This window comes from Dermacentor silvarum, chromosome 8 (genome assembly GCF_013339745.2).
Source record: "Dermacentor silvarum isolate Dsil-2018 chromosome 8, BIME_Dsil_1.4, whole genome shotgun sequence".
NCBI classification, from domain to species: domain Eukaryota; kingdom Metazoa; phylum Arthropoda; class Arachnida; order Ixodida; family Ixodidae; genus Dermacentor; species Dermacentor silvarum.
The window spans coordinates 20,618,842-20,637,241 of NC_051161.1; the positions used below are offsets into that span (position 1 = coordinate 20,618,842).

At 46.1% G+C, this 18,400-nt stretch overlaps 2 protein-coding genes and 1 long non-coding RNA gene across 9 annotated transcripts in view; 2 read left to right on the forward strand and 1 right to left on the reverse strand.

Moving 5' to 3' along the window:
• The window catches only part of LOC119460752 (major facilitator superfamily domain-containing protein 6), a 43,305-nt gene extending 27,129 nt beyond the window's left edge, over positions 1-16,176 (forward strand). For 4 of the 6 annotated variants that reach the window (XM_037721831.2, XM_037721830.2, XM_037721834.2 and 1 more), the window contains exon 5: positions 370-2,255. In XM_037721831.2, coding sequence (XP_037577759.1) covers positions 370-497 — 128 coding nt within the window. In that variant the 3' untranslated portion in view covers positions 498-2,255. Of the gene's footprint in view, positions 1-356; positions 2,256-16,048 lie in introns of those variants that run through there. The other 2 variants (XR_007468305.1, XM_037721832.2) reach the window with 2 other exon arrangements.
• On the reverse strand, positions 1,324-17,377 carry LOC119460754 (uncharacterized). The gene is made up of 3 exons (XR_005193891.2): positions 17,245-17,377; positions 16,724-17,051; positions 1,324-1,444 (listed from the first exon to the last, which is right to left on the reverse strand). It is a non-coding gene; the product is annotated as an uncharacterized LOC119460754 (long non-coding RNA).
• Positions 8,490-16,050, forward strand: LOC119460751 (major facilitator superfamily domain-containing protein 6). Of its 2 annotated transcripts, none has more exons than XM_037721828.2 (4): positions 8,490-8,781; positions 11,380-12,666; positions 13,996-14,148; positions 15,634-16,050. In XM_037721828.2, exons 1-4 carry the CDS (start codon positions 8,616-8,618, stop codon positions 15,714-15,716), a joined length of 1,689 nt encoding a protein of 562 aa, XP_037577756.1. In that variant the 5' UTR covers positions 8,490-8,615; the 3' UTR covers positions 15,717-16,050. The 2 variants fall into 2 exon arrangements, with proteins under 2 accessions (XP_037577756.1, XP_037577755.1); XM_037721827.2 differs by having other exon boundaries at positions 8,494-8,781; positions 15,647-16,050.
• Positions 17,378-18,400: the final 1,023 nt, after the last annotated feature.

Sequence of the window (18,400 nt, forward strand, 5' to 3'; positions counted from 1 at the left end):
TAATGCTACGTCAAGTTACATTGATTACGAGGGTTTCGCGAAAGCCCTACTCATAAATCAGTGGTATATTTCTGAGCGGTATATGATGCATAAATTTTATCCGCTTTAGACGTATTATTTGGTGCAGAGTACAGAATTGTAATATCGTTTTGCATTGCCGAATTAGAGCTGTACATTTGATACTTGATTATCCTGAAATTTTGGGATTATCTTAAGCTCTTCTTTTAAATAGTACACCGATCGCGGCAGGGCGTAATCATGAACTTCGTTCTGGCATGCAGGCTTATAGTCTGAACGTACCCGTTCACCAATCCCACTGAGCGAAGGTTGAGTCACGTGCCTTGTCTTTACGTCAGATTCCTCCTGCAGGGGCTACTCCACGATCGGAGAAGCTCGGCCTGACTGCCACCAAGGACCAGGATGCGATGAAGAACGGTAGCGCCCGCCTGTGCGCCAGTGCCGCCAACAACGAATGCGCCGAACACACGTACTTCTGAGAATTTCCCCGGTTGCTGCGCACTGCGCTACTCCGCAGCACAACTGCAAAGAGATCTCCGACCGCTCAGTCATGGCCCGCACAAGGACGTTCTTCGAGGACACTACAGAAACCTGCACTTACTCCGTGACAGTGTACCCTGCCATACATACCCACGGCTTCTTAGCTATAGGGTGGCATGTAGGCGTGAACCTCAGAACACTGCATGCAGTGGTGTTTGTGTCACATGTCTGTGCTTTTCAAGGCATGCCTTACAATGCTGACAAGTTTCGGCATAAAGTACTATGTGAAGAAGCAGTGCATTAACGTTGTCGATAGAACACTCTGTGCGAAGTGTCAGAAATATTGGTAGCTGCGGCTTGAGTCCGGCATGGTCATTTTCACTGTCTGAAAGTGCTTTTTTATTTTTTTTATTTCCTTTGAGTTCCGCGCGCATAGATTAGGGGCCACAAGTTCCAAGCATCAACATATTTAAGGTTAACGGCATGTAACAAGCGTTGTCTTTTCATGGTTCGATATTCATTTTATATTGTTTCAATTGTAGTTCCTGAACAATGGTGCTTCTCAGCAGAAGTTCAATGAAACCGTCCTTTGATATAACTGATATACGCAAGATAAATGCACAATCCGTTCAAGAAATAGCTGTCGGCTTTGTTTGGCCTTACGTGCGCTCATGAACGACGCCGCGCACGATATTTCCCTTGATTAGCGTTGCCCATCGCAGTGTTATACTTCCCGATTTCATATTTCAAAAGCCGCGCGTTTTCACAAAGCGCGCAGCTTCTGCCGGTAGCGAGTTTACGCGCTCTTTCAAGTAGCACATGTAGCAGTTTGAATTTTCCCGGCTGTATTTCGCGTGGTTAAGCAGCCGGCGTTGTGTGATCGTTAAACATGCGATGCGATGACGCTTACGAAAAACGCAGATATAAGTAAATGCCTTGAGCTCGTCTCGATTCGTTTGTTAATATCATTGCGCTTTTCGATACTGCAGTACAGCTACCGTTCTAGACGGAGTAATCTCAAAAAGATGGAGAAAAAAAAAACTATTGGCTTGGACAGAGATGGTTCACAGGGTCTGATATCAGAATCTCATTTGTCCTCTCGCTTTTTTTTTAATACCTGCACCTTTACAAAGACAACAGTAGTGCATACGATTTTTCTTATCCTTTCATATTAGAGCACTTTAGTGCATGGCTGCGTTTCCAAATACGTCGCCTGGAACGCTGCACTTACAATTAGTGTGCGGTTGATTTGTGGTAGACCTGGTGTGTCACCCTCTTTACTCATTTTGATAGTGAGCTACATATAAAAATGAAAATGACCCAAGTCGGGTCGGGTCGTTCATTATGTTTTCGAGCTACATACTGTTTCACTGGTTTTTGTTCTGCTCTTGACTGCGAATAGCAGCTTTTGTTTTTGGTTCTACGACAGACACATGTTTGGATATTTAGTTGACTCAATTTTTAGTGCTCTTATTTTGTTTTGCAGATACGTATTTGTGCTTTGTTTCGAGGCTTACAGGAGATTCCTTTTTTCGCGCATGTGCACTTGTTAGCGAAAGAAAGCCATATTGTCTCGCATAATTACTTCTTAGGTAGCACCGTTTTTTACAGTATTGTTAACACAGTGAACTTAGCGACCACTCTCTACAATTACGTTTAGTTTTTGTGTCACGAAGAATTTTATACCATGTATATTTTCTTCCTTGTTTTGGTATGAGTGTCGAAGAGATTTTGCACTCAATAAACATTTTTTTTTCTTTCGAAAATTCAAGCGTCACTTTTTGTATATTTGTGCGTCTGCTTGAATTTTTATATTGCTTGCAATAGGGCCCTTTTTCGTTTTTCGGGAGTGTAAACGTGTGCTCCAAAGTAACATGCATCGTTGATGGGATTGTTGCTAGAATCTCTCGAACATAGCGTGGCTGGAAAGTCAAATTAAGAATGTATTAGGCAAATATTTCAGCTAACTAAATTCAAAGTACGTAAAACGAAGGAGAAGCACCCGTCTACGTTTGACGTTACATATAGCAAGGACGTTTTTACAGCGAAGTATAAACCCCATGTAAGCGATCTTGCACGCGACGGCGACAAGTAACGTGATGACAATGGCTGCCACGTCCACTCGTCGCCTACAAGTCAAATCTCCCCGGTGTTGCCGGTATGAGGGCAGCAAATACGCGCCGAAATTTCCGTGAGGCGTGCTTATTAAGTTGATGTGTTTTACTATAAAGAGCCTGCAAATTTCCTAATTTCATCACCCCACATAGTTTTCTGCCGTCATCGACTGCGCTTCCCTTCTCTTGGTATCCATTCTGTTACTCAAATGGTCCACCGGTTATCCATCCTACGGATTACATGGCCTGTCCAGCTCCATTTTTCCCCCGCTTAATGTCAGCTAGAATATCGGTAATCCCCGTTTGTTTTTTTTTGTTTTTTTTTTTATCCACACCGCTCTCTTCCTGTCTTTTAACGTTAGGCCTAAGATTTTTCGTTCCATCGCTCTTTGTGCGGACTTTAACTTGTTCTCGAGCTTCTTTGTTAAAACCTCCCAAGTTTCTGCCCCATATGTTAGCACCGGAAGAATGCAATGGTTGTACACTTTTCCCTTCAACGACGGTGGTAAGCTGTCAGTCCAGATTCGGCAATGCCTGCCGTATGCACTCCAACCCAATTTTATTCTGTAAATTTCTTTCTCATGATCAGGGTCCCCTGGGAGTAATTGACCTAGATAAACGTACTCCTTTACAGACTCTAGAGGCTAACTATCGATCCTGAATTCTTGTTCCCTTGCCAGGCTATTGAAAATTACCTTTGTATTCTGGATATTAATCTTCAACCCCACGCTTACACTTTCTCGGTTAAGGTCCTCAATCATTTGCTGTAATTGTTGCTGAATAGGACAATGTCATCTGCAAACCGAAGGTTGCTGGGATATTCGCCGTTGATCCTCACTCCTAAGCCTTCCCAGTCTAAGAGCTTGAATACTACTTCTAAGCATGCAGTGAATAGCATTGGAGAGATTGTGTCTCCTTGCCTGACCCCTTTCTTGATAGGGATCTTTCTACTTTTCTTGGGGAGAACCAAGGTTGATGTGCAGTCCTTGTAGATATTTGCCAAGATATTCACGTATGCCTCCTGTACTCCTTGATTACGCAATGCATCTATGACTGCTGGTATCTTGACTGAATCAAATGCATTTTCATAATCCATGAAAGCCATATAGAGAGGTTGATTGTACTCCGCAGATTTCTCTGTTACCTTATTGATGACATGGATATTATCCATCATACAATATCTCTTCCTGAAGCCAGCCTGTTCTCTTGGTTGGCTGAAGTCAAGTGTTGCCCTGATTCTATTGGAAATTATCTTGGTGAATATTTTATACAATACTGAGAGCAAGCTAATGGGTCTATAATTCTTCAATACTTTAACGTCTCCCTTCTTATGGATGAGTATAATGTTGGCGTTCTTCCATCTTTCTGGTACGCTTGATGTCGTGAGGCATTGCGTATAAAGGGCCGCAAGCTTTTCAAGCATGATTAAATCGCTTTGATTAAATCGACTGTTATTCCATCTTCCCCAGCAGCTTTTCCCCTGGTCATGTCTTTCAAGGCTCTTCTAACTTCATTGCTAGATATAGAAGGAGCCTTTGTATCCTGTTTATCACTACTCGTACTTCGAATGAAAGTAGCTTGGCTTCTCTGGTATACTGCACAGGTCAGTATAGAATTCTTCCGCTGCTTTTACTATGTCATCGAAATTGCTATTGCAGGCAAAATTTGCAGCGCAAGTTCGAATCAGCTAGCGCAAGACAGGGGTAATTGGAGATCGCAGGGAGAGGCCTTCGTCCTGCAGTGGACATAAATATAGGCTGATGATGATGGCTATAAAGAACAGCATAAAATATTTCTGAAGGTCTTGCATGCAGTAGGTTCTTATCCTTGCCCCGTATCAAAATGTAGTCGTTTGCTCGTTCCGTGCGACAATCGGTACTCCTTGACTGATTTAAGTATGCGCCGGCTTTCGCTAAATGAGGTAACTCTCAACTACGAAACTTACTGGTGATCAGATTCAATTGACGACTACAGTCACATGTACCCAGCAATAACAATGAAAAATACCGCTGATTAGCACGTCAGGTCTCGACGAAGCAGACGTGGCTGCCGCCGCTACCGACGACGAAACGCCACATCCACTGGCTGGGCTATTGCCATTTCACTTCACACTGAGCGCTCACGCGAGCACGTAAAACATGTAACAAGTCAAGTGGCACAAGGCAAGCGAAGTGGAAGAAAACAATCGATATAATGCTCGGCGAAGATCGCTCAACCAAAGTGCGGCCGGCCTGCTCTCGCAAGGCTCACAGTCCAAAATGGCTGCATAACATGTTCTGATGCTAGACGACGCCCGTGTCGGGCAATGGCGCTACTCAAACGTCGGTTTATGAAAAGGTCTATAGGAACCAGAGGCGGAATCTTAGAACGGTTCGGAATGCGAACAACTTTCGTCGTCTGCTACTGCTATCATGCGACAGTTGCGACATCCCCATGACGAGGTTTGCCGCTCCCTTCAATATACTGACTCTTACCCTACGTAGGTGGCGCCGTCATAGACGACGGCCTTTTCGCGCTCATTCGGCAGGCATAGATTATATAGGAGGCTATGGTTCAGCGCGGGCAGCTGCCACGTGATCCAGCAGCGGCTCGCGTCCGCAGTCGCTGCACGCCGTGTCGAGGTGTACGCTGTAGGCCTTAAACTTCAGCGAAATGCTCTTGATTCTTGCTGCGAGCCGTCCGAAATCCACGCAGGGGATTTCACGTTGGATGCCACTGAGATCACTGGGCCCTGACGCCATGCCGCGATCATTCTATGAAATGAGAGCGCGCCCACGGACCCTTTTTGGCGTAATGTAAGTCAGTGTCGAAGTAAGTTAATGCCTTTCAGAGCGCAATAAATAGCATGCATCAAAACTGAAATATGGTCATTCGTTTGCATTCATGCGCCCAGACCCCTAGTGTTTGACGACAATGAAATCAGTGGTGGATGGCCTCAGAAATAGGCGAGCACATACACTGCTCTAAAATGTAGAAAGAAATTTAGCATAAATATTGACAATGTTTTTTTTACAGGTTTGTCCATCGAATTCTGTCGTGCCTTATTGTTACGGAGAACACAGGTGTGCGTACTGGCAATACTTTGTCGCTCAGCATACAAGCGTTATACAAGCCGGCCTCTTCGCTGGTACTAGTATTCGGTTCATATATAAACTTAGTATATATAGACAAAAACTTATCATCCGAGACAATGACCGACCCACCTCCGAGATACTGACCAACCCAGCCCACAGCAGCCACGCCAAACTACCGGGGATTTCAAAGAAAGCTTCGCTGGAACTGCTAGGGCGAGCGACGAGAGAAAGGGCGAGCGGTGAGGAGACCTAAAGAAGGAGAGGCGGGTGAGGAGGAATGTCGCCACCTTTTTTTATTCATAGGGCTTAGCGACACAACGCCTGCGACACTACCTGTCGGCTATGAATTAAAGAAAATGACATTTATAAATTACTTCGAGCATTGCATAAGTACCCGGCGCCGCACATTTATACTTTAAAACTTGCAAGATATTATTTAATTTATATTTTTATTTAATGCGCAACCAGGAACATCCTCCAGTTCTTCGACTAACGCGCTATATGATGATGCGCACTTCAGGGGCGGCACCCTCTCGGTTATTGGCCGCGTTATCCCCTTCTTCCCCCTCCTGCTTGGGAGCAGCCCATTTTGTGACGCAAGCGGCGAAGTGAACCGTTCGCTTTCCGAACCGTTATAGGATTCCACCCCAGAACAGAAGCGAAAATATCTCACTATAGGGGGATCATGCAGTGCTATCAAACAAGATGTGCGCGCCTGTCAATAGTGATGTCTGGACGGCGCACACTATACCTTCACTTATGCTTGCGTCACGCGCTCCGCTGTTCAAGTTTCATTTGACGCTGATAGTACAAGTGGCTTTGGCGTTGCACTGCTTGATGGGGACGGCGAGGGGTAGGAGCACGTTCCCGGTGTGCCTAAAGTCCCTATATAAGAAAAGTACCGCCATCCTTTGATAAACGCCGCTTCTCTCTCTCCTGTATCTCCGATTGGATGATGATAGCGCGCGCTTTTCACTTCTTTATATTTTCTTTTTTTCCGCCTCAGAGCCATGTTGAAAGTCCTCTGCGCAGCCGCAGTCGCCGGCGGCTCTGTGCGCCCGGCCTGAAAGCGTGGACTTTCTAGATGCGCCACCGTCGACTTGGCATTCGCAAGCAAGAAGTAAAGAAAAAAGCAAGCGCTTTAGGAGAGGAGGCGGCGGAGGAAAGAGTAGATGGCGGTACTTTTCTTATATAGGGACTTTAGGTGTGCCACCCCTGCCCACGCCACTGAGTAAAACCCCTTCATTGAGAACGAGATTGCACGCTCCATTTGCCACCACAGCGACGTCGGCCTCGTTACGATGAGGAGAGAATGCAAAAACGGTCATATGTTCGAATTTAGGGGCAGGTTAAATACCTTCGTGTAATCGAAATTAATATGGAGCCCTCGACTACACGGCTCTGCACAAGGACCACGTGTTGCTTGAAGAAATTGGTCGTCCGCCAGTCAACAAAACCACCTATTCTGGCATTGTTCGGAAAGCGGAGGCACGTTAAAGAAGTGATAGAAACATTATTCTGGTCTAAATTAAGCGATCACCCTCTGCTTGTTGCCATGACTGATAACAGAAGTAAAGCTGATAAGTGTGCACCGAACTTTGTGTACCACTCGTGTTTCACTCTTACTCGACATCGCGTACATTGCTCTTTTGAGTAGAAAGGTAAACATTTTATTATCGAGCCGTTTTGGTGTATCCTATAACTGCTGGATTCGATGAGGCCATCTCGAAGACCCAGGTCATGAAGCATTTAAACTGCGGCTGAAATTGACGTTCCCAGCGTTGTGTATCGGAAAAAAATAAAGTCGCAGCTTAGCCCGAAGGCGAAGCAACGATTGCGATAGCAAATTCGTGGACAGCTATATAGGAAGTAAGGATAGTAGTTTCATCGGTCGTATAAACTTAAACAAGCACTGTGTCACGCGCGCACAAGCAAGCATGAACGCATCTCACTCGATGACCGAGTGAGATGCTCACTACAGCGTCAAAACGCTGTAGTGAGCATCTCCCTACCCTCCCGCCAGAGCCTTGCAGCCCGGCGGGCGCTCGGGGGGCGCGGAGTAAAATGGTAAGAGCTGCAGTATTTGAAAATAAAACGAAAATAAAGAAATACGCTTGTAACGGGTGAACTATCTCAAACTATCTCAAAGCAGGCTGTCTCAAGTTATGTCTCAATGAATCAATCAATCGAAACTTATGAACGCAGAGACGAGATAGACTTTATATACCACAATAAAATTCCTGTCAGTTGAGATCAAGTGTAATTAGTGAAACTTAATTTATAGCTGCTGCCTCAACGTAGGCGCACGTGTGTTCTGTTTTCCACCCATTACGCATACAAGTGAAAGTTTACGGAGGCTCAGGACTTCTTCATAGAACCAGAACGTTTCACGCAGCGCGTCTGTTAGCTTGCTTTCGCCACGATGATTCGATGCGCTTCGACAAAGCACCGGCACGAGTCGTTCACTTCTGTGGCTGCATTGCAAAGTGTGCGCGCCGACCGCAATTTGATGCATTCTTACATTCCCTCCCTCGGGCGGAATGTGCAGGTTAAAGACCCCCAGGTGGTCAAAGTTATTCCGGAGTCCCCATTGCAGCACGCTCTTTAATCAGATCGTGGTTTTGGCACGTGAAACCGCCAGAAACCCCAGGTGCGAGCGAGCGGTGATAAGCAAAAGGGCGGCGCAGTAGCGATAGCGACCACGTGCATTCTACCAAGCCCCCTAGCGCATTTGTCAGCTCGCCCATGCTTGACGCTCGTTCGACGAACAAAGACTAAAGGGCTAAAGGTTTTTCGCGCCTGCCGTAATATGTATGAGCGCGGTCGGCTGTCGGCCTGAGCGATCGATGGGCATTTGGATAGTTCGGGCCTCGCTTAGCACGCTTACCTTCCCAGGTGATGATCTTTTGGATCTTTTCCGTTGTGTTTCATGTTAGCTTATGCGAGCGCATGTGCTAAGTTCACGCCAAGTTTTCGTCCGCTTCCCACTGACAATCACACTGCGGTGATGGAATCCTGCTGGACCCGATGCCTGCCGGCGTCCGTCAACAGGCAGCTGTTGCCGCTGAAGGCCCACTACTTCCTCTACCTCGCAGGTACGTGGCGCGCACTTTCCAGAGTAGTTTACTCTTTTGCGCGCATATATATATATATGCAAGGCCACTGTCGTCGCTGCTTTTTGTCAGCTTCTGATGCTGGTAATGCTATTGGAGGTGCTCGTGTAGATGCTTTAGTTATATGCAGTGTCTATTCTGCTGACAGCCGGGAGAATTTCTGAAACGAATTTCTCCCGGCGCTCAACTCCTATTCGCTCTCGGAAGGTTAGGTTAGGGCACACCTGCAGGCAGTTTTTCCCGGCAGTTTGTCGCGTGACTTCCGAGCGCCAATAGGAGGTTAGTGCCGAGAGAAATTCGTTTCAGAAATTATCCCGCCTGCCGAGAGAGTAGACGCGGCCTTAGTTATAGTGTGGCTCTACATGCAGATGCGACGTTGTGTATCTGCTCAAGCAACCCAAGTGAACGGGAGCTGAACATGAAGTCCACAGTGTCGGGATAGCGTACATATGAGAAAGCCTAACATCGGCCCGTGGCTTGCTTCACATCGCAAAATGCCTGTTGCTGGTCATTTATACACCTTTCTGAGCACTCACACTTAGCTGAGGAGTGTTCGGAGATCGCTGAACTATAATATGGCCTCTCGTTTCTTTTGTTTAGTCCGCATCTTATGTAGACTCTCTCTACAACATCGTGCGGGTCAACCAGAAATGGCTATTTGTACAACGCTGAACGGTGCGCGAAAGCTTTAGGTTAGGTCTCGTATACGAGGCGCTCTATAGTCGGCCCATGCATACAATTGCTTAAATTTCCCCAGCCACGAGAAAAACAGCTCTGCAGTCCTGCCAGTACGCTTGGTAAAAACGTCTGTGTTTGTGCGAGTTGCGGTCGGTAAATCTTTTCGCCACTTCGTGAGTGAGTTTGGCACGCTCTACAAGTGCGGCTGTATCCGTTTGCACGTGCGCCGAAACTGGTGCGGCTGGTGCGTCGCAGAGATACGCATTCCTTCACCTAACCACTGATGTATCATTTTTTTTTTTGTGTGTGTTCTATGTCACATTCTCATTTTTTAAACGTTCTCAGAGCTTCAATCTTAGCATTTTTCACTTCCATTATGTTGCTCAGGCTTTTGCTTCATGGCAACTGGTTGCTTCTAGCCTGTCCGTCGGTGCAATCCTTCAGTGCACTTAAGCTTCACAATTTGCATTCGAATCTATTTGCAGCAGCTGGCGTGGCGGAACGGTCCCTGTCAACATTTAGGCCAGTTGCGTCTTTGACGCGCTCAAATGTTAGGCTGCCCGAGCTGCTTTTCTGACCAACTTGGTCTTGCGAATGTAAGATGATGTTGGCTTGCTAACCATGAGATCTTTTGGTGCCTCTGCGGCTTCCTCGATTAAGGCTGAAAATACTTGGTAGTTTGACCCGTCAGAGTGCTCACTGTATCGAGTGGCACGACCTCCAATATTTACTGTCATAAACCTTGTGACTGTATGTGCTTGAGTAGACACAACATAGGTAGGCAGATGTGCGGAAGGATCGAATATAAACCTACCTTTGTCGGCGTTTTCCTGCTGGCACCTTTAATGGTACCTGGTTATTTCTGCATTATTAAATATTCAGGAGGGAGCCACTCCTTTCATGAACGGTAGCATTTCTTCAGTGTGCCGAACAAAGCGTGGCTCTGTAGTGCTCTGGTGTAGCTGGTTTGTTGAAGTGGCCTTAGCGTGGTAAAGAATACAGGTTCCGAAACGTTTACTATTAACATCCATCGATTTGGTCATTCACCACAGCTCCATTCCTTCCAATCGTGATTAGACGGCTTGGTTGTGATTACTTCGGCTTGGCTGCACTGGTCTTCGTGCGAGATGAAGAGACGAGCTCGCGTTAGCGCAACTCACGGCACGATAATGAGCGACGCAACATCAGCTTTTTAAACCGACGTCACAGGCTTGTGAAGGCGCAGGGGTGTTATTGTTTAATTTGCCATAAATGAGAGCACATGCGGCCTGAATAGCTCGTGTTCGTCCATGCAGTAATCGCGCGTGTCTTACTCTATGCACCGGTCAGCCTACTACATTGAGCCGAAGCAAGCATCAGGCAAAGTCCACCACCATCACAACCTTTGATGGCATGTATAGGTTATAAACGATATAGAAGTGGCCGCATTTCGCTTGCTGTTGCTTGATAAAGCCGTAAGATATGACATTACACAGGTGCATCAGCAGAAGGAATTCCAACTCTTCACGGGCACTTTCAGAAATTAGATAATGAGAACGACAACGGATAACTTTATTTCATCCTTCAAACTGGTTGCTGAAGTAGCTGCGAGTAGTATTCTAACGACCTGTATTTCTTCCGAAGATTGTAATGGTGGAGGCCCATCCACCGAATCACTGCACCGGGTAGAACGTCATTGCCAGAGTATAACATACGAGAAACTCTGAGATCCTCGAACTCGTAACTTAATTCTGGTGCTTATTACCAAGTAATCCGGAAGGTGAGGCTTTACTGAATGCAATTCTGGCCTCGTTCTCGACAATAAGTTCAAAACAAAGAAATTTTCGCTTTGGCTAACGATTGCGTGTAAGTTGTACATCGTCTGATGTCACGAATTTTATCTTTTTCGCGTGCTTTTTTCAGGACAAGCATGCGTGTCCCCGTACCTGGCCGTGATCGGGCGACAGATAGGAATCAACGCTGCCATGATCGCCGTCATCTTCTCCCTAACGCCATTGGCCGCCGTCGTCATAAACCCTCTGTGCGGATTTGTCATCGACCGGACGCAAAACGCCACTGCCGTCATCGTATTCCTTCAAGCCATCTTGGTCGCCTCCTATGGGGTTGTTTTCTTCAGCCCCAGCATCAACGCACACACCGATAGTTCGTTCACCGGTTACATAAACTGCAACTCCAGTCAGCTGATGGTATCGAACGCAAGTTCGGCCTCTTGTGTTGTCTCCGGGGCTTACGAAAGCGCCCCGATTTCCTGCAACCTAACAGTGATTGAAGATGGCTATTCAGTGAACGTCGATGTCACGAGTGCTTCGGACACTCTGGTTAACTTAAGTGACGTGTCCAAGATATGCGGTAATGTGTCGGTTAACGAGAGTGTCGCCAGTGAAACTTATGCCAACCTGCGTTGTCCATGTGATGCCACTCCATACGAGGGCAAATTCTGGATCTACACCATTTCAGTCTTCATCGCTTGGGCGTCTTCGGCAACCATGTACACCGTTACGGATGCTGCCGTCTGCGAGCTGCTGGGCGACAACGTGAACGCTTTCGGGCGCCAGCGTCTCTGGGGCACCGTCAGTTGGGGCGTTGTGAGCCCGCTGATAGGATTCCTGATCGACGAAGCCAGTGACTCTTCCTACACCAACTACAAGCCGGGCTTCTATCTTTTCGCGGCCATCATGGCTTTGAACATACTCCTCATATGCTGCATGCCCCGCTTGCGTACCGCAGACCTGTCCGTGAACTTTCTCTGGGACATCGTGATCCTGTTCTGCGACGTCGAGATCGTGCTGTTCACTGCGTGGACGTTCATAGTTGGCGCTCTCATGGGTGTCCTCTGGTCCTTCAGCACATGGTACCTGGAAGACCTGCACGCCTCTAAGCTGATGATTGGCCTGACCAACACGGTGATGAGCTTGTGCGTGGAGGTTCCGCTCTTCTTCATCTCCAAGACAATACTCGAGCGCGTCGGGTACTTCTTTTCCTACACGGCGGCCTTACTGGCGTTCTCAATCAAGTTCATCGGCTACTCGTACCTTGTCAACCCCTGGTACGGGCTCATCGTGGATATCGTGGGCGGTGTCACCTTTCCTCTTGCCTATTCCGCCATGACTGTGTTCGCCAAGCGGGCGGCTACACCTGGGACGGCCGCTTCGATGATGTGCATTTTGGGCTCTGCTTTCGAAGGTCTCGGTGAGCGGTGTTTTTCCAGTTTTGCGCGTCTTCTCTAGTATATTTCTTTAGAGAGCGCAGGATTGAGCGTATGAAAGTGCTTAGTCTTTCATGATCGCTTTGGCCAGATATAGATATTAAAAAAATTCACCATTGTCATGTAACACTTCCTTGACAAAGCCGCTTGTGTGGCGATGCCCTGGTATGAGGATGAAAGCGTTCGCGTCATTGAAATCAGCCAGGACACTGCCGGAGAGGCCGATCAACGTTGTACGCCTTTCCCTATCGCACTATCCTTAGCCCTCGATTGTGCTTTCGGATTGTTCCGATAGATCACTTTGCTGTAATCTAAGTGTGGCTGCTGAGTAGCTTAACCCCTTCAAACACGAATTATGGTTAACTGTCGATACATGTGTGAAACATAATTTCATGCCAGGGTGCTTGAGACTCCACTGAAAGCAAATCAATGTTGTAGAATGACTTTGTACATTTTATGATGAGTTATCATAATTACAGAGTAATTAAATGTTTGAATACTGTTAAGTCATTCATGCTACGTTTCTTCATAAAGATAATGGAATCACCTGCTCGAATTGCATGCACAAGTTATTTATTGGCCACAGGCGTATCAAGAATGAAAAAAAAAAGAACTCGAGCAGTGAGCGACTCATCCAACACCATCAGAATTGGAGGACACTTAATCTTCCCCTTTAAGAGTAGAACGCGGTAGCATTCAAAGAACCCTGGCTGCTTATCAGGCCTTTTTCTCGTATATTCAAATTACAAACCGACGCTATCATGTCTGTAGGTTGTAGTCAAGTCGGAATTTACTATTTTTCTGGCGGATTTTCTGAGTATGATAAATTCAACTTTTGTTCACTAACCCTTGCGCCACGCGGAGGGCCGACTGCGGTGGGGGTGGTTCGGGCTAATTTCTCCGTCACGTGCCTCGGGATGCCGATGCTTACGCCTGACACCTACGCCGGATTTTCTGCGACACGGGGCCTTTAACACTATGTCGTTAAAATATTTCGAGGCTGCTACCAACTTGCCCCACGTCAAACGTCACGTACAACACGGTAGTGCCTTCACCAGAGCGGTACTCTGTAACGACACATATCACTCAGAAATGAAATGGCAGTAATATAGGTTAGCGGAATGTTGAATTTACCCTAAGCTTAATGTTTGTGCTCTATTCCTTGCTACCACTGCACAGACATGGCAAAAATAGGTCGCGTCCACAGATGTGGGCGTCTTGTCTGAAGGGGTTAAAGTTCCCGAGGCAGCAGGGCGAAGTAGCTCGATAAAAGTGGAAGCATTGACCTTTAATTGTTTTTTCGTTTTCCCCAGGCATCGCCGCCGGAAACCTGCTGGGTGGAATGAGCATCGATAAAATCGGCGCCCGGTTGACATTCCGCTACCTTGGCTACGCGTCTGCCGGTTGCGCAATTTTGTGCACTCTGACCTACCTGTGTCTTCGGCACCTTGGCAGTAGCCGTTTGGGTGAGCACCTTATTAACATATCAGGTGCTTGATCAGTAAGAGTCCACAATCAAGACACTTCATTCTCGGTAAAAGTCGTTAATTAACGTCATGAGCAAGGAAGATGTGTTCGTGCGCGCTTTTGTAGCTTGAACTTGCCTTCTTAACCATCGGAAGAAAGTCCTAGTTCTGTTCAGCACATTCTGCCTAATTCCGAATGACGTCAGGGGAAAAGAATAGCCGTCCTCTTTTAAATCCTTATAGTCCCGTCCCGCACTGTGTACGGGAAAGGAAGTTGCGTGTGATACAAACAGGATGTCAGGAATTATACTGGAAATAACCTAGTAATTAAAACCACGTCAAAGCAAAAGACACGAACTAATCAAACCACGAGCACTGCGCAAGTACGCATTTTCGAACGCCTCTCTCGGTAGCCAGTTTAGTTTCTTCTCGGTTTCACTTGCGACTTGGATCTTGTCTTCCTAGATGTAGGCTAAATGACTCCTAATTCTTAATCCAACCTAGCCCGCTACAAAGTCATCCCTCATGCCTTCCTGGACGAATACGTTACCTGCTCGAGGGGCATTCTGCACCCTTTCTTAAACGGAACGTACAGCTCTGCTTAAGAGGAAGATTTAGCTCGAAGGCAACTACAATTTCCATATTGAAATACAGAGATGGAGAGAAAATAACGGAATGGCAGGCAGGTCAACCATGACTAAGCCTGGTTGGCTAGCCTCCACCGGGGGAAGGGAGAAAGGAGAGGAAAATATTAAGAGTAAGAGAAAGTCTACTGTTCATATAGCCGACATATTGGCTCTGCTCTGCTCCATATCGCAGACTGTCATTCAGTGCTGTAGCCCATTCGCATAAATGTAAAACTCATAAATGGTCTTGCGAGTCAACCGTGGACCGATTTGAATGAAATTTGTTGAACTTGAGAGAGAAGTTCAATTCTAACAACTCGAGAAAGCAAAATATCAATTTAAGACCATGAATGTTTTTTACAAGAATTCCCGAGAATTTGTAATTTTTTATAAAAAGTTGACGCGGGGCGAAGTTTACAAATTCGCCACTGCACCAAAAACAGATATAGCAGTTCTCTAAACTGCGTCCTATTAAAGCATGCATATCAAGCGGACAAATTTGATATATGGATAATACAGCCTACGTGGAGTTATACATTGATTACGAGGGTTTCGCAAAAGCCCTACTCATAAATCAGTGGTATATTTCTGAGCGGTATATATTGCATAAGTATTATCCGCTTTAGATCTATTATTTGGTGCAGAGAACAGAATTGCATTGCCGAATTAGATTTTACATTTGATACTTGAATATACTGAAATTTTGTGATTATCTTAACTATTTATTTTAAATAGTACATCGATCGCGGCAGGACGTATTCATGAACTTCGTTCTGGCATGCAGGCTTATAGTCTAAACGTACCCTTTCACCAATCCCAGTGAGCGAACGTTGAGTGACGTGCCTTTTCTTTACGTCAGATGCCACCTGCAGGGGCTACTCCCCGATCGGAGAAGCTCGGCCTCAATACCACCAAGGATCAGGATGCGATAAAGAACGGTAGCGCCCGCCTGTGCGACAGTGCCGCCAACAACGAATGCGCCGAACACACGTACTTCTGAGAATTCCCCCGGTTGCTGCGCACTGCGCTACTCCGCAGCACAACTGCAAAGAGATCTCCGACCGCTCAGTCATGGCCCGCACAAGGACGTTCTTCGAGGACACTACAGGAACCTGCACTTACTCCGTGACAGTGTACCCTGCCATACATACCCACGGCTTCTTAGCTATAGGGTGGCATTTAGGCGTGAACCTCGGAACACTGCAGTGGTGTTTGTGTCACATGTCTGTGCTTTTCAAGACATGCCTTACAATGCTGATAAGTTTTGGCATAAGGTACTATGTGAAGATGCAGTGCATTAACGTTATCGATAGAACACTCTGCGCGAAGTGTCAGAAATATTGGTATCTACGGCTTGGTCATTTTCACTGTCCGAAAGTGCTTTTTTTATTTCTTTTTAAAATCTCGCTTGACTTCCGCGCACATACCTTAGGTGGCGCAAGTTCCAAGCGTCAACATATTTAAAATTAACGGTATGAAACAAGCGTTGTCTTTTCATGGTTCGATATTGAGATTCATTTTATCTTCTTTCAATTGTATTTCCTGAACAATGGTGCTTCTCAGCAGAAGTTCAATGAAACCAACCTTTGATATAACTGATGTAAGCAAGAGAAATTCGCAAGTCCGTTCAAGAAATGACTGTCGCCTTTGTTTGGGCTTACGTGCGCTTATGAACGACGCCGCGCACGATATTTCACTCGATTAACGTTGCCCATCGCAGTGTTATACTGCCCGTTCTCATATTTCAAAAGCCGCGCGTTTTCATAAAGCGCGCAGCTTTTACGGGTAGTGAGGTTACATGCGCTTTCAAGTAGCACAAGTAGCAGTTATGATTTAGTTTTCCCGGCTGTATTTCTCGTGGCTAATCAGCCGCCGTTGTGTGGTCGTTAAACATGCGATGCGATGACGCTTACGAAAAACGCAGCTATAAGTAAATGCCTTGAGCTCACCTCGATTCGTTTGTTAGAATCCTTGCGCTTTTCGTACTGCAGTGCAGCTACCATTCAAGGCGAAGTAATCTCAAAAAGATGGAGAAAAAAATTCATTGGCTTGGCCGGAGACGGTTCATAGGGTCTGATATCAGAATCTTATTTCTCCTATCGTTTTTTTTTTCCAATACCTGCAGCTTTACGAAGAAAACAGTAGTGTATACGGTTTTTCTTATCCTTTTATATTAGAGCACTTTAGTGCATGGCTGCGTTTCCATATACGTCGCTGGGAACGCTGGACTTACAATTAGTGTGCGGTTGATTTGTGGTAGACCTGGTGTGTCAGCCACTTTACTCATTTTGCATTAAAATTAAATTAAATAATGGGGTTTTACGTGCCAAAACCACGATCTGATTATGAGGCACGCCGTAGTGGGGGACTCCGGAAATTTGGACCACCTGGGGTTCTTTAACGTGCACCTAAATCTAAGTACACGGGTGTTTTCGCATTTCAGCCCCCATCGAAATGCGGCCGCCGTGACCTTTACTCATTTTGATAGTGAGATACACATAAAAATGAAAATGACTCAAGTCGGGTCGTTCATTATGTTTTCGAGCTGCATACTGTTTCACTGGTTTTTGTTCTTCTCGTGACTTCGAAGAGCAGTTTTTGTTTTTGGTTCTACGACAGACACATGTTTGGATATTAAGTTAGTCAATTTTAACGGAGAAGCTGTTTAACCCAGCCGTAATTTGTGCGTGTGCCACGAAATTATCATCAGCATTGGCTCGAGCGTCGTCGTCTTCCGCAGTCTAAGCCAGCCGTACTTTGTGCGTGTAGCACGAAACTGCCTCACCATGGCAACCAGGCGACGCCACGTCGAGCTCCCGCAAGCTGCGCGCAACTACGCATGCGCCGTGACGTCATCCTAGTGCGTCTGCGCTCGTCGACCGAGAGAAATAAAAACAAATTCAACGTTCTTGGCAAGGCAGGATTCGAACCCGGGTGCCCACGGTCCGAAGGCAAGCGCCTTAACCACTGCGCTATACACCTACTTTTTTTTTCTTTCATGGTATTTATTACGAATACGTAAGATATTTCCATAGCAGCCAAAACAGTATTAGCCGCATCTACAAACACAAAACAAACACTTCACAGTACAATTATTACAGTAAGAGTTCTCTAAAAGGGAGGCAAAAGGACACACTTCATCAACAACGGATACCAGTCTGGTTGGGAGTCTCTCTGATCATAAAAGACTTTCAGCTGTGAAATCATCCGAATGAAATGTGACTTCGAAGATACAATTGGTTCTGCATTCCGGTCTAGCATGCGAGTTTTCCATAAACTGTGCAACGCCATAAGCAGGAGCATATCAAAAGGTACATCGTCACATTGAGGTGGTATCAGATATCGTATTGTATAATCATTTATATCAAGATCCTATTTTAAAGTCCTTTGGAGAACGTCCCAAAACAATATGGCATCCTTGCAATCAATAAAACAGTGTTCTATGGTTTCCGGTACATTACAGAGACGACAGTTTATCGAAGATACAAAGATTCCTTTCCTATTTAACCAGGTTTTAACAGGTAACGTTTCAGTGTGCACTTTGAAGAAGAATGTTTTAGTGTGAGGAGGCATAGGCATTTTACAGACCCGTGTAAGGACGTCATCTCCAGGTAAGCCGATGTACA